The sequence below is a fragment of the Musa acuminata genome, chromosome BXJ2-8 (assembly GCF_036884655.1).
Source record: "Musa acuminata AAA Group cultivar baxijiao chromosome BXJ2-8, Cavendish_Baxijiao_AAA, whole genome shotgun sequence".
NCBI classification, from domain to species: domain Eukaryota; kingdom Viridiplantae; phylum Streptophyta; class Magnoliopsida; order Zingiberales; family Musaceae; genus Musa; species Musa acuminata.
In genome coordinates, this window is record NC_088345.1 from 32,555,001 (window position 1) to 32,571,897 (window position 16,897).

Below are 16,897 nucleotides of genomic sequence, written 5' to 3' on the forward strand. Positions count from 1 at the left end.
CTAAAGTTAAGGAATCCTAATATTTTTCACCTCTTTAAAATAGTCTTGTCCTCATGGTTGAGTAGCAACAAATTCTGGAAACTTCTCATCCAATGCTTTGTAAGACTTCTAAATGACATCTTCAGTGAGTTGGCCTCTTAAACAAATACATCGATGATAAGATATTTATAACATATCACAATACATCGATTAAGTATGGCTTGAGATAGGATTTGAACCTCACCAATAGAAGAAATATCTCGCAAATGTTGTTGCACCATATCATCCTCACCAAACTAGTTTTTAAGGCAAGAAATATGAAAAACTACATATATCTTCAAGCTTATTAGCAAGTCCTAGCGATAAACAATTGGGCCAATATATTCTAACACCTTATAAGGCCCAAAGAATCGAGAAGATAGATTCATGGAAGACCAAACCTTTATAAAATTTTACTTATAAGGTTGAAGTCAAAGAAAAACCTAATCACCCAACGTAAATTTTCGCTTTCTGTGATACTTATTAATTTGTTGCTTCAATCTAGCTTGTGAGAATATGATATTATCTCTTAGAAGTTGAATAATCTTATCCTTGTCAAGCAATTCCTTATCCACTTGATCAATCTTAGAAGAATAAAGTATGTATTTTATAATCATGAGAAAATATCAATCATAAACCGCTTCAAAAGAAGTTATTTTAGTAAAAAAATTGATAAGTGATATTGTACTAAAGGTCTATGTGATTATAATTGAAAGATTTTTAAAAAAAATTATAATATATGGATCATTCCTTAAGATTAATACTCTAATTTTGGGGTTCAACCAAAATCATGATATCAATTATCAAAATTTGACTTTTTTTATCAACTTTTTACCAAAGCTTTGAGAAATATTTAGACACTAAAATGTCAAAAAATATTGTATAAAAGCATAATGTATCGATGGAAATGGAAAAAAAAAGCTACTATTTCTAAAGTTATAGTATACGGGTAAAAAGGTAAAGTTAAAGAAACAGAGGTGTTGTTTGAAAATTTTTCTTAGACGCTCTATAGGAAAAAAATCTAGTTAGAGATTTTTTGCAAAAATTCAGTCATTATATATATATATATATATATATGTATATAAATATGTATATGTATATATATATATGTATATGTATATATATATATATGTATATATATATATATGTATATGTATATATATATATGTATATGTATATATATGTATATGTATATATATATATATGTATGTATATATATATATGTATGTATATATATATATATACATATACATATATATACATATATATGTATATACATGTATATATATATATATGTATGTATATATATATATATATGTATGTATATATATATGTATATATATATATATGTATGTATATATATATGTATGTATGTATATATATATTTGTATGTATATATATATATATGTATGTATGTATATATATATTTGTATGTATGTATTTTATATATATATATATATATATATATATATATATATAATACATACATACATATATATATATATATATGTATGTATATATATATATGTATATATTTATGTATGTATATATATATATATACATACATATATATATACATATATATATATATATATATATGTATGTATATATATATATATACATACATATATATATATATACATACATATATATATATATACATACATATATATACATACATATACATATATATATATGTATATATATATGTATGTATATATATATATATATATACATACATATATATATATATATATACATACATATATATATATATATATATATATATATATATATATATATATATATTCTAGTTGTTTATACATTTCTCTCCAATTAGCATCAATCAATGAATTCTAAAAATTAAAATTTTAAATACATCGAACATCCAAAATGATTTTTATTCATTTATCCGATTTTCTCATTTCTTAATAAAATATTATTTATAAAAAAACATATACCCTAGAGGATATATATGCAATAATTTTAAGTGTATTATTACAATAGTATATCCTTGAATCTCCAAATCTATAAGGATAAATATAAGCATAACTACCGTCTATCCAGAGGGATATATTATATATGTGCAAATAATTATATAATATATAATATATTACATATAGTATATATGTGCCAAAGACCACATCCAAAGAAATATAAAGAAGAAAGAAAAAAAGGAAAAAGAAAACTCGTCGATCAATCACGGTGACCTCGTTTCAGTCTCCGTCACTCTCGATCATTTCTTCTCCACCCATCGCTCGCCAATTCGTTTGGCGGCCTCGGAATTCGCTTCCGGTTCTGCATGAATCCCCGCTTCGAGCCCTAGGAGCTCCATCCTTCCCGCGATCTCTCACGGTGGAGACCCCTTCGTCGACGGAGGAGAGGGGAACGGAGGCCGACAGGGGGCCGGAGAGGGCGCGCTCCGGTCTGGGGTCAGGGTTCCGGTACCTCACCGGGGTCGCCGGCGGCTGGTGGGATAGGTGGATGGTAATGGGGGCCGCGGGTTCCAAGCTCGAGAAGGTCCTCGGCGACCAGTTCCCGGAAGGCGAGCGCTACTTCGGCCTCGAGAACTTCGGAAATACTTGCTATTGCAACAGCGTCTTGCAGGTTATTATTCCTTCTTCTTCCTTTATTAAATGCGATAACTCAGTTTCGAATATTGCAGTGATGGTTTGTTCTTCTTTCGTTGTTACTGAATCATCTTATTATGACTTCCAAGTTAGTGGTGGTTACCTCGAATGAAAGATCTGGAAGATTTCTCTTGATCAATAGAGATTAAGGGTGCTACCATGTTGTTATTGTGAGCGTTTTCTGTTGAAGGAATCCTTTCTATCATATATACTCTCTGTGTGATGTCTAAAGAACTAGTTTTGGGCTGAAGGAATCGATTTAAGTATGTGGGCTTGTGTAAATTTTAATGCTTGTTTTATGCTATCAAAATTCTCTTAATCTATCTCTTCTGCTATTATTATTCTGTGTTCCTTTTCTAGGGGGCAAGGGGAGGAGTAAGGGCTAACTTCATAATAAACTGTGTAGATATCTACTTTTAAATTGTTCAACAGTTCTTGCTAGGGACAAAAATAACTATTAGTTATGGTTCGTCATCTGTCTCCTGACAGTTGCTAAGAAAACATCATTGTATAAAAGGGACTTAAGTTCTTGTATTGCTTGTAATTGAGGTTAAGGTGCATTGTTAGGAAAGGTTCCAAAAGCTCTTATTCTAGTCATGAATTTAGGGTTTCCAGTTGGCGATCTAATGGTGATGAAGGTGATAGGAGAGGTACTGGGTGACATAATTTCCATTGGGTTTTATCTTGTAGGCTCCAATGCCAAAGTGTTCTTTGGATGAGGCTGAGAGAATCAGAAGTGATGTTTAATGAATTTACATTTTGGTTTGAATTCTTGGGCATGTTCTACTTATTTTCTGGAAGGAACTTCAACTATATTGTTATGTAGTGAATGATGCATCGTCAATGGGATGCGCCTTTATTAAGTTATTACTGTTTCAACAATAAACTCTTCTTTAATTATGTCATATGCAGGCTCTTTATTTTTGCATTCCTTTTCGGGAGCAGTTACTAGATTATTATGCAAATAACAAGAATCTGGGAGATGCTGAGGAGAACCTTTTAATGTGTTTGGCTGATCTGTTTTCTCAGGTAAACAATTTTTCATTAAGTTAAGTTGTAAATTTTAAGCCAGTGTTATAATATCATTTGATGAGAGTTCAACATACAAACAGTATCTGGCCTCTTATTCTTGTTGTACATTCTGTTGACAATCTTTTTGGTTTTTGGTTCTGGTGTAATATTTGATGTGTTTAACTTTAAACTTGCATGCTGTGACTTTGTGCACTTTTGCTTAATTCTGGAATTAGTTACTTTAGTGTAACGATTTAAATGTGTTTTCGCAGCCCTTTTTTTTCTTTCTTTTATGAATTCTAATATTTTAGTTAACAAAGATTAAGCTAACTGATTTGTTGATTTGAGATTGGAATCTCATACTTCTCCGCTGCAGTTAAGCCTATTACCTCAGTTTTGGAGTGACATCTGTAGTCAGGGAGTGTACATACAAATGGTGTTCAAAGTAACTGTTGCTATCAATTTATGAAGCACTTGCTACATCTGTTATGTTTTTGAAAGCAGATGTATTGGCTCTGAGAGCTTTGCATATTTGACTTCTACTGGATCTTTTCTAGGTTAATTACAAAGTGAACGGATATTTATGAAGAAATTTCAAGAGGTACATAGCTTAACTTATTTTAACATAAGATGTTTCACGAGCACATAATTAAGACCTTCTAGATTAGGTTTGAGTGGTATGATTCTTCATTTTTTCTTAATTTTTGAAGAATGCCATAATCCTAATTTTTTTCCACAAGGATTTGTTTGTTGACCATCACATACTGATAATTGGAAAATTGCTTCTGGATGGAAGCTTTGGAGAGTACTTTGCAAAACTGAGATACAAATATGACAACTAGGTGGTATGTCAAACATACAGAGTTGTTTGCCATGTCCACTAGTAAGACTGCTTTCACATTTAGGATAATTTCAGCAATTGCATGATCTTATACACTAATACTAATACGGTAATACCTAAATGTTTGATCTTGACACTGCTCCTAAAATTCAGCCAGTCCATTAGCATTTTGACTTTTTCCTTGCCAAGACAACTTTTACATGAAGAAGATTGTGATTATGATGTTTCTATCAATCAAATTGTATCAGCCCGTGTAGATGACCTATAATAGTTATTGAAAAGCGTAGTTAATTATTATGTCAGAATACTATTGGTTTAGTTTTGTAGTATGTTTATGCCAAATCTTCTGAGGAGTTTATGTCTTGGTTGGTACCCTGTGCAGATTAGTTCCCAAAAGAAAAAAACTGGTGTTATTGCTCCAAAGCGATTTGTGTATAGAGTGAAGAAACAGAATGAGATTTTCCGCGGATACATGCACCAGGTAATTGAAATTGACTTGCTAATTTGTTAATAGCATAGGCATTAGTTGGACTTTCTGGCTGTTCTAGGGATATACTTAATCTATTTACTTGTGGAACATAGATTGTGCTTGATTATTCACTTTGGACTATCTTCCCTATGCTAACTAGAATTTTAGTGAACTTTAAAATTTAAACTAAATTATGATGCAAAATTATTGATTATCACCCTCTTGTTTTTCTTCTCATCAATTTCCTCCTATTAAACTCTCAAATATGCCTCTATATAAGTCGCTTCTGTGAATTATAGTAACGTGATAATTGCATCTTCAGCTTTAATTCATTTGCAGAATGTATCTATTCTTGTCTACCTGATTTGTTGAGAAAGGCCTCAGTGATCTGTTTATTTTTTATGTGGAATGTCTTCTTTCAGTTAATGGTCCATAAATTCTATGATTTGGAAGGTATAGATAGGTATAATAGTAATTTTAGATGTTACCTCATCCCACAAATATGGAATTCATGGAAGATTGTGTTTTGAGTCACCACGTTCCTGTTATCCTAAAATGGATCATACCAAATATCTCTTGTTGCTACATCTTTGAGCATTGTGATTGTGCCAGCTAATATGACATCAAAATGATTTTTTTTTTTCTTTTGGCTTCTCTAGGATGCTCATGAGTTTTTGAATTTCTTGCTGAACGAACTTGTTGATATTCTTGAAAAAGAGTCTAATGCTTTAAAAAGTCCCCCGGAGGCCTTGTCACCATCTGAAAAGATTAGCAATGGACCAAGCCATCCTGTGATGAATGGTGTCAGAAAAGAGCCAATTGTTACGTGGGTTCACAAGAACTTTCAGGTGACCAAGTAGCCTGTTTCCTTATGCATCTTCTGTTAAATGTGACATGCATAAAGCTAAGTATGTGGTACTTGATGATGCTAACATTAACTGTATTCTTGTGTACAGGGCATATTGACTAATGAAACACGATGCTTATGTTGTGAAACTGTCACCGCAAGGGATGAGATGTTTTTTGACTTGAGCCTTGATATTGAGCAAAATAGTTCTATAACAAGCTGCCTCAAAAACTTTTGTTCGACAGAAACTTTAAATGCTGAGGACAAGTTTTTCTGTGATAAGTGCTGCAGGTGCATTGCTATCTTCTTCTTTTGTGGTTCTTAATCTTGTTGCCTAATAAAGCTTAATTTTATTTATAATAAGCAATCAACTTCTTTTCTTTATCGCGGTATCTGAATTTTCTCTAGAATTTAATTTTCTATTTACTAGAGATGACTGCCCTTTTCCACTTCTCGATAGTGCATCTGAGACAGGTAAGAATTATCTTCTGGTCTTTTGTTTCTTCTTGTACTAAAGTCACATCCCATGTGCTAACTGACTTACATGACATATGTTTGTCTCATTTCATGATAAAATTTGAACTTGCCTGATATCTTTGACTTAGAGACTGCCTAATATCTTTGTCGCACCTTGTTCAATGACTGCAATTTATTAAAATCTTGTTTATCAATTTGGAGTGACTTCCAACTTTGCTGCAGCATGGAAGCAATGATAAGGCTTAAGTTACTAATAAGCAGATACTTTATTCATGGGATGGTAACTCAATCTTTTAAAATATTTCTTGGTTCGAATCATTGGCATGATTGTGTTTTTCTGCAAGAATCCTCATTGGCACTTTGAGATTGGATCATTTTGTGCTAGCTCTTTCTGAAGCATGGAATTTTGTTCTCCTGTGCAGTTTGCAGGAAGCACAGAAGCGAATGAAGATCAAGAAGCCACCACATATCCTTGTGATCCACCTCAAACGCTTTAAGTACATGGAGCAGCTTGGCCGGTACAAGAAGCTATCCTACCGTGTTGTGTTTCCCATGGAGCTGAAACTTAACTCGGCCGAGGATGCAGACTCCGAGTACATTCTTTTTGCAGTTGTTGTCCATGTGGGGAGCGGCCCCAACCATGGTCACTATGTCAGCCTCGTCAAAAGCCACAACCACTGGTTGATGTTCGATGATGACAACATCGAAATGATTGATGAATCGACCGTGCAGACATTCTTTGGGTCCTCTCAGGAGTACGCAGGCAACACAGATCATGGTTACATCTTATTCTATGAGAGTCTTGGTGGAAAGAGTTAAGAGAGCTAGCCTGTTGTGAACAATGATTTCTTGGGTGTTTTCTACCTTCAAAAGCTCATCCCAGTGTTCACTTGATGGAACAAACAGTATTGTGGGGTGCGATATTTTAGGTGGAAAAGCAGTGTACAGTAGTAGATGGTGGTGGAAACAAATAGCCCGTTGGTTCAAAAGAATAAAACAGAAATGTAGGTGGTGGGTGGTGAGAGCTTTAGGAACAACTCTTGTATTCTTTTCCTTGTGGGCATGGATAAATAGAAGATAGAGGATTCGTTTCTCCCACTGCTCATTGTTGTTTGTGTAGGCCTGCCTGTACAATAACATGTCTGGTGACATAATTGAGCCAATAAATGCTTGTTTTATCACGTTACTATTGATGTGGATTATATTAGTGTGATTGGAACGAGAGCTGGCTTTTAAGACGAACTATTACTGTTATCGTTCTACTTCATCCTTACGAATCAGAAAACACCTTAAGATATCATAGCTATCTCTTAAGGAGATATTCCAGCAAGAAGATGACGAGTTCCAATTATCTTTTTGTTCATATATATAATTGAGTATCCTAATCCAACTTAAACTGACAATCTAACATGCTTAAAGTCTTTGAAAAAGTTCGAATTAGAAAAGAACTTTGAGATTGATTTTGTGCAAGGCATAGTAATTCGGGGGCATAAAATTTTTGGGAATTGAATTATTAATTAAGATGTCCATTTCGCTATTAATGATGATTGTTGAGGGAGGTATGAATGATGCTTGTTAGGACAACATTTTGATTTCGTCTTCTTCCTTGCCACTCAATGATTGAACACCATCCGCTCAGCGTGGCACCCGTGGGACACTAGCTGGATTGATAGCACCAATTGATGACGAAGAAATCTTTCACATCACTAGTCGTGTCTCCAAAGCGACACGACTGACTTGTATCCTAATCCCTACACTATCTTGGGCCTTATCCTACTTTGGTGAGACTAAAATCCTACTGTAAGTCGCTGCATGATTATGGTATCTACGTTCAATAAAACCTCCTAGCTTAACAGTCAATTTTAATACTCTCAAATAATACGAGGAGTTAAGAGACATCCACAAACACATCAGCGGACGCGCGTGATAAAAACCCACTACAGCTACCATGAAGGCATATATATATATATATATATATTAATGGTACCATTAGAGCTGATCCATCGACTGCTCCATGTATGTGTTTCACATCACACTAAGTTGATGCTTAAAATACGAAGAAAAAAACAAATAGAAGACATTAAAGGGGATACCAAACACACCTTGCTCGGCTGGCAGGGAAGACCACCGTGAGCAAAGAAGTGGAACGGTCGTGCGGCCATTGAAAACAGAAGCAGACTGCTGAGGTGACCAAACCTCTTCCAAAAAGGAGGCGATCAAGAGGCTTCCACCGGAGCCGTCATTATCTATCTATCCTCCTCATCTCTTAAATCACCCTACCCAACATCGACATGCTCTGTAACTCATATGAGATTGATCGAGTTCATAGGATCATGAAACAATTCCTCACAAGTAGAAGACGAAATGAAAACTGGACATCGAAATCGCATGCTACGTGAGCTACTACTTCTTATGGCATGTTATACCTGATAGATTTGACTTCACAAAGGTACTTGTTCATCATCCAACCCGACCTGGAATTCTGCACGATTTTGACCAAGAGTAAGCAAAACAATGCACGGCATCAGTCAAAGTCCATCAACCCCACCACTAATCATTTGGCGGAAACCAGTCTCAGTCGCCTGATCCCACCACCCACAGCTGTAGCCATGAACCCTCCTCTACAAATTCCTCACTCCCCTACTATATATATATCTTGTATCTCCCTACCTTGTGGCATTGCCTCAAAGTATAAGAACCACGACAAACACTTCGATACATAGATCGATATGGCTACTTTCCACTACCTGCTCCTCTTATCCTTGCTCTTGCTCTTGTCCTACTCCGACGCAGCTGCACCGAGGAAGCTCGTCCTCGTACAGCAGCCACCTCTCGTCCTCAAGTACCATAATGGCCCCCTCCTTAAAGGTGACTACACCCTGAGCCTGCTCTTCTATGGCCGCTTCTCGGCCGCCCAACGGGCCATCGTGGCCGACTTCATCCGGTCCCTCTCCCCCAACAGGGCCTCCCCCCCACCGCCCTCAGCCGCCTCCTGGTGGCAAACCATCGCCCGGTATGGCGGTGCTGCCGTGCACTTCTCCCTCGGCCCGCAGCTCATCGACGAGTCATACTCCAAGGGGAAGCTGCTCTCCTCCTCCGACGTGGCCACCTTGGCTGCTAGAGCGGCGTCCGGGACGGGTTCCAGGGCCATCAGCGTGGTCGTCACCGCGGCGGACGTGGCGGTCGACGGCTTCTGCTCGAGCCGGTGCGGGACGCACGGACGACTTCCGGGCTCGGCCGGGTTCGTCTGGGTGGGCGACTCGGCGAGCCAATGCCCGGGCCAGTGCGCGTGGCCCTTCCACCAACCGCTCTACGGGCCGCAGACCCCGCCGCTGGTGGCTCCAAACGGCGACGTGGGGATGGACGGAGTCGTCATCAACCTGGCGACGCTGCTGGCTGGGGCGGCTACGAACCCCAACGGCGACGGCTACTACCAGGGGCCAGCGGATGCGCCGCTGGAGGCGGTGACAGCGTGCACGGGGGTGTTCGGCAGCGGTGCGTATCCCGGGTACCCGGGTAAAGTCCTGGTGGACCCGTCAAGCGGGGCCAGCTACAACGCGAAAGGATTGGGCGGGAGGAAGTATTTGTTGCCTGCGATGTGGGACCCGGTAACGTCTCAGTGCTCCACGTTAGTCTAACGCGGGTGTGGAAGCGGGTATCTTAAAAATTACAGAAAGATCTACGGAAATAGTTGTATTAAACATGTGGCCCTCCTGATGCAGAGCAATCCTTAAAATTATTACTGTCGAAGGGAATAAATGTTCCGTCCTTTAACAAAAGGGGATAGGAAACGATGCTATATATTGTCCGTTGAAAGTTCCGCTTAGTAAAGAGATATGATTGTTGACAATGCTGTCAAAGTGCGATGTGCATCTTGAAACTTCTTTTTGCCTTTTCTTCTCCACAAGCACAATGCCGTAATATGCTTTCAGCTTGTTGAAGAGCATCTTCATCAGTTTTTCTAAAATAGTCCAACAAATATATGATGTGTTAGTTATAGGATGATTTTTTTCAAAATACTTATATATTAGACATTTTCAATTGATGCCGTCATTTTTTAATAATATTTTTAATTTAAAAAATATTTAAATTATCTCTCAAATTTTTTTCATCTATTATAATGTTTTGGCCTCTTATGGTATTTTTAGCCTATTTCAGTGTTTGGATCATCATAACAAAAGCACTATAAATGAGCCAAATGATACATTAGAAATCATTTGATGTATTATACTATGATTTAGATAAGTATTTATAATATTTTAAGATCAATATCAGACAAATAGAAATAAAAAAATAGTTTGTTATAATGTTTTAACCATCATAATAAAAAATACTATAAAATTTAATCACAAATACTATAAATAATTCAAATGAACTTCTAAATTCAAACAAACTAATTAAAAGTATAAAAATATGATATTATAATAATCTACGAGTAATGACAATCGAAGAGATATAATATGATATCAATTATAGTATTTTTCAAAAGTATTTATAGTATTTTTAATATCGCAATAAAAAAATTATAAGCATTATTGAAAAATACTATAAACGAGCTAAATGAAGATACTATAATAGTTTAAAACTAGTAAAAAATGGATAAAAAATTATCAAAAAAAATTTGAGGTGTATTTTAGATTTTTTTTTAAAATTAGGGGCACCGTATGAAATTAGGAATACCTTTTGAAATATGGAGGGTATGGATTGAAAAATAGTTAAAATATGAGTATTTTCTATGAAAATCACCCTTTGTTAAATTTATGTGTTTGAGGTGAAAAAAGATAAATTAAAAAGATAGTCTCATATTGTTAAGGATGGAAAGGGTTAAATTATATATATTAAGTTAGACTCATAATAAAAAACCTTAAATGTTTAGGTTGAATTGATGTCCAATTTGATATGTATCAATCTTTACTTGTTTAACTTATATCCATCATTAATATTCAGATTTTTAATATGGTATTAATGTCAAGTAGTTAAAAAATATAATTTAAATGAATTAATTAAAAAAATAAATCAAGATAATTTTGGTAGCAAAAAAGAAATAAGATTTTATTTTAAAAAAATAACTAAGAAGATAGTCCAACATGATAGTATTAGGATATAAAATATGACAAATATGATATGTTAACTTTCAAGTTATGCAAGATAACAAGCTCACAAATATGACACGTAAAATATCTCAATATGATTTATGATATGTTTGTATACGACAGGAAATCCAAATCCAACCAAACAATGTCTTGGCGTTCCTGGAGAACCCTCCTGGTATCGACTCGTCTCTTTCCTTTCAATCATTGCTCGGAGCATGGGACGGTCTAGAGTAGTTATCTATGGTAGTGCGCGCGCGTGCGCGTGCCCATTAATTTCCTTAGCTCCAACGTCATCTAAAGACTAGTTGATCCATATCCGACATCAGCTCCCAATCCTTCCTCCAACCGACTCCATGTTTGGCCTCTCACGCTTCTCCCTCTACTTGCCCCTAATAATGAGCTCGGTCCCAGGTCTTTCTCTTGTCCATTCACCAGTGTCCTTGTTATGACCCAAACCCTCTGATTCCAAGCTGTTCTCAAGTTTCTCTCATCAGTCTCCTCTGGCTGCTATTCATATATTATATATGCACAGAGGGAAACATCAATTCTGATATCACACTCTGAGCAGTTGTTTTCGTGCGTTATTTTCTAGAAGAAGAAGAATGCACTGATTGAAGATGCTAAACTGATAGTGTCGGCAGACGCTAAACTAATAGCTATCTGATACCTTGCTCACTCCAAGTTGTTAAAGAGAGAAAAGTAGGATGAGTTGGGTAGGAAAAACTTGTTGTAATCAAGTACATGAGATTCTCCATGCACTCAATATCTTTCTTTTTTCGTAAGCCTTACCTTTCTTTTTCTTCCTTATAAAGAGATAAGTTGCATCATCTTGAGTCTACTGTCGCTTAGTTTGATGTCTCTTACGCGACAGTATTTTCGTCTTGGATACAACAAGGAGGATGACTTAACCATCAGTTAATTTATGGGGCTACGAGAGCTCTGGAATTAACTCTGTTCATGGACTCTGGATATCCATCAACAAACATGGGAACTTCACCAAAAGTGTCGAAAGCTTTAGGGTCCATGAAATTAGGTATACGGGGCTCATCACTTGTTCTCAAGCTTATTAGAACATTTCCATGATCGAATATATATAGCAAAAAAACTATACATTTTACAACACACTTGGCAACACTAATTATTGGCACCATGCAATTGTCTTTGATGTTGTTCTTCTCGTTATGCAGCTTGGCATTTGTTGTTTAATCTGATTACAATTGCAGCATATATATATGTGATTGGAAATATTGGGAAAATCATGTATAATCCATCTACTTATGAAGATTAGCATTACTGACGGATTAGATGGGCAAAGATAAGGATGATAGAAGATCAAGATTTGAATAACTGATTTGATTGATCATAATAAAAAAATCTGTATAAATATTTATTATCTTAATAAATAAAATTTTATCTCTTTTATAAGATCTTAATTCTTCATGGTATTAGAGCTTCTATTCTATTTGTTATTATTATTAGGATCGGAGCGGTACTAAGGAGGGGGGGGTGAATTAGTGCAGCGGATTAAAACTCATAAGTTTGAAAATAATTTCGTAAATGCGTAGAGATTTCGATTCAAAAATGAATGACTTGGTGAAAGTAGCTCGAGTAAAGTGAGAAGATGAAAACCGGAAGCTTGCTGCTATATAAATAATGGTTTCAGAAAAGTAAATACTCACACATTCAAGGAACACACCAATTTAAAGTGGTTCGGTCAAAATGACCTACATCCACTTGCGAAACCTTCTTCGATGAGGCTCCCAACTTCCACTAGCAAATCACTTTGAAGGGGAAGGACAAATACCCCTCTTACAACCTTTTACAAGTGGTTCACACTTACAAATTTTCAATGAGAAAGAAGGAGGTGAACACTCAAGCAATTGAAAACAAGACTTGCTAAAGACTTTGCTAAGGCTTTATCTCAATCTCTAACTTTTCAAAGGTTGTATTCTCTACTGAGAATTGAGAAGTATTTATAGGCCCCAAGAGGATTCAAATTTGGGCTCCAAATTTTGAATTCTCTTAGGTACTCGATGCTGGCAGTGCCACCGCCTATCAGTGTTTGACACTGATAGTGTACTGGCGGTGCCACTACCGGACATCTTGGGTGCTGGGCGGTGCCACCGCCCAGTTCGGTGGTACCATCGCCCGATCCTTAAGTTTTGGGCGGTGCCACTGTCCAGTCCGATGGTTCCACCGCCCGGTCCTACACGTCACTAGATGGGCTTCAAATCTGGCCAAAACTAGGTAATATCGGGCCCAATTGGCTCTTAACCAGGATATAGGATTATCCCTTAATCCTAACCCTAATTATATGCAAACTACGCAACTGAAAACATAATCCTAAGCAAGTTTTCAATCAGCAAACGTCTAGTCTCCTTCTGGTGAGCTTTCCGGCGATCTTCCGGCAGACTTTCGATACACCCTTGGATTTCTTCCGGCGGACTCCCAACAGGCTCCCGATCTTATGGCGAGTTTAGCAAGTAGCTGAGCCTTCTCGGTGATCTCCGCAAACCTCCGACGATCTCTTTGGCGGACTTCCGAAAACTTTGACAAGTCCTCGATTTCTTATCGGTTGGTTCCGACAGTATCTCCGACGAATCTTCAGACTCTTGAACACCCATCGAACTTGACTCCGGTAGACTTGTTTTATGTCTTCAAGCTATCGTAGTTAATCCTACATATATAGAACAAAAGTTCGATCTAAATAATTACTCCTAAGCAATTAATCAAGTTGTCCGGAATGTCATTGGTCCCTCGACGCTTCGCCCAATTCTTTGGCACATCGTCCTCTCTTGTGGCCTATTGCCCAATCGGCTAGTTAACTCTGCAACTCCGATATCATTGGCGTAATACCCGCTCTTCTTGGCCCGATGCCTGAATCCATGGCCCGAAACCTTTTGTCGATACATCGACCGATCCACCGGCCCGACGTCCAATCTTCTAACATGTTCCTCCAGCACAATATGATCTTCCTGCTTTAATTGTCTCATCCTGATCGAAGCATCCTGCGTTACTCAAAACGCAGATTAAATCATAAATACATATCAAGTGGTTTCATCATCAAAATATGAGATTCAACAATCTTTCCCTTTTTGATGATGACAATCACTTGATGACGGAGTTAACCTTATTAGGATCAAGAGCACTAAGAGGGGGGGGGGTGAATTAGTGCAGCAAAAAACTTTCGATGATTAAAACTGCGTTCGTACGATAAGAGCGATTTCGATAGAAAAGCCGATTCGTAAATTACTTTAACTTGTGATCAAGTAAGATACAGTTAAAGTAAGTCTATGAAGGCAGTTTGCAGTTATGATGGAAATTAGAATGTAAGCGTAAACTGAAATATGATGTTCGTACGATAAAACTGATTTACGTCTAAATGCCGATTCGAAAAATACTGAACTTTGAAACACGATCGTAAATGCGTAGAAGGCAGTAAGCTATTGAGGAGGTTTGCAGTAAAGATAATATGCTCAAAGTAAATGCAAACTGAGATTTAGAGTGGTTCGGTCAATTTTGACCTACATCCACTTTTGGCTTCGTCCACCGACAAGGTCACCGACGTCCACTAGAGGCCTTCCTTCAATAGGCGAAGGCCAACCATCCTTTTACAGTTTCACTCCTTTTGAGGGGTTTAGGAGACAACCCTTACAAACTTTTCTCTCCTCTCTTGAAAGATCAAAACTTGGAAGAAAAGAGGGAGGAGAACTTCTAGACTTTACAACACTTTTGAGCTCTAAAATCACAGAGTAAGATCAAGTTTTCGGTGCCTTTTTGGTTACCCTTTCATTGCTGAAAGGGTGGGATATTTATAGGCCCCAACCCAATTTGAATTTTGAGCTCAAAACTTCCATCTCCCGGAATTCCGGGGTCTAGCGGTTGCACCGCCTAGTAGAGCTCGAAGACTGATCCTCTAGGCGGTGCCACCTCCTGTCAAGGGCGGTTGCACCTCCTGCCAGAGCTCGGAGATCGAGCTCAGGCGGTGCCACCGCCTGATTGGGGCGGTTGCACCGCTTGCCAGAGCTCGGAGACCGAGCTCAGGCGGTTGCACCTCTATCAGAGGCGGTTGCACCGCCCAGCCAAAGCTCGGAGACTGAGCCCTGGGCAGTGCCACCGCCGACCCAAGCGATGCCACCTCTAGCCAAGAAATCTGGGTCCGAATGGGCTGATCCATTCGGCCCAATTTGGGTCTGTCAAGGGCCCAATTGCCCCAAGATTAAGTTAATGGGATCACCTCCCATTTCTAATTTAATCATCGTGCTAACTATGAATTTCTTAAGATATTTACTGCAACTTGCTCCGGTGCGTTAATCGCTTCTTCCGGCAAACTTCCGGCGAACTTCCGGACTTACGATGATCCAGTTGGCGAGTTCCGACGAGCTTCTTTGGCAAGCTCCAGGACTTCTTGGATTTGTTCCCGCATAACCTCCGACGACCATTCGGACTTCCGTCGAACTCTCGAACTCCCAACGTGATCATAGTTTTGACTCCGACGCAACTCCTACTGCATGTCTTACTTCCATCGTAGTTAATCCTGCATATGTAAAACAAAACTTCGATCGAGACAATTAATCCTAAGCAATTAACCAAGTTGTACGGCATGTCATTGGTCCCTCGACGCTTCGTCCGATTCTTTGGCGTATCGTCCTCTCCTGCGGCCTATTGCCTAATCGGCCAGTTGACTCTACAACTTCGATATCCTTGGCACAATACCCGCTCTTCTTGGCCCGATGCTCGAGTCCACGACCCGAAGCCTTCTGTCGATACATCGACCGATCCACCGGCCCGACGTCTAATCTTCTGACATATTCCTCCGGCACAACATGATTTTTCTTGTTTTAATTGTCTCATCCTGATCGGAGCATCTTGCGTAACTCAAAACGTAGATTAAAACATAAACACATATCAAGTGGTTTCATCATCAAAATACGAGATTCAATAAACCTTAACTCCCGGAGTTTAAACAAACTCCCCCTATCAATATGCCATATTGATAGAACCTTAAATTCAAGCCAAATTCAAGTCATTGCAAATATTCATCATGAATATTTACAACACGTCATCATGTATAACATGATCATACTTCTCCCCCTTTGTCATCAACAAAAAGGTGAAGTGTCACTTTCTATGTGTTTGAGATATAAAGTTCAATGCATTGCATGAAAAAATATAGTGTTCAATTTTATCATCATGCAATTGAGCAATTAAAGATGTGCAAGTTTAGCATGTTTGCTTTTCTTGAGATAGCAACTGTTTGCTTCTCTTTAGACTACAAGCTAGTAATTTTTATGATATGCAAGTTTTGCTACATGCAAGCTAGCAAAAAATTTCAAAAGTAAATTCAAGATAGCTTTCTTGTGTAAGCTCATGATTCTTGCTTCCTATTGCAATGTGCAAGTTGCAAGTTTTTGAAATATCCAAGTTCAACAAATTGCATAATTAATATAATCTCCTAGTTTTATCATCATGCAATTTTGCTATTATCATCGATATGCAAGGTAGTATGAT

The 16,897-nt window shown here is 37.6% G+C and overlaps 2 protein-coding genes across 2 annotated transcripts; both read left to right on the top strand.

The window, feature by feature from the left end:
• The first annotated feature begins 2,350 nt into the window (after window positions 1-2,350).
• LOC135619378 (ubiquitin carboxyl-terminal hydrolase 4-like) lies at window positions 2,351-7,474 on the top strand. Its single transcript, XM_065121329.1, has 6 exons — window positions 2,351-2,625; window positions 3,561-3,677; window positions 4,883-4,981; window positions 5,629-5,817; window positions 5,926-6,107; window positions 6,716-7,474. The coding sequence occupies exons 1-6, from the start codon at window positions 2,503-2,505 to the stop codon at window positions 7,110-7,112; spliced, it is 1,107 nt and encodes a 368-aa protein (XP_064977401.1). The 5' UTR covers window positions 2,351-2,502; the 3' UTR covers window positions 7,113-7,474.
• Window positions 7,475-8,964: 1,490 nt separating this feature from the next.
• On the top strand, window positions 8,965-10,143 carry LOC135619379 (protein EXORDIUM-like 2). Its single transcript, XM_065121330.1, has one exon. It carries the CDS (start codon window positions 9,023-9,025, stop codon window positions 9,929-9,931), a length of 909 nt encoding a protein of 302 aa, XP_064977402.1. The 5' UTR covers window positions 8,965-9,022; the 3' UTR covers window positions 9,932-10,143.
• The last annotated feature ends 6,754 nt before the right edge of the window (window positions 10,144-16,897 follow it).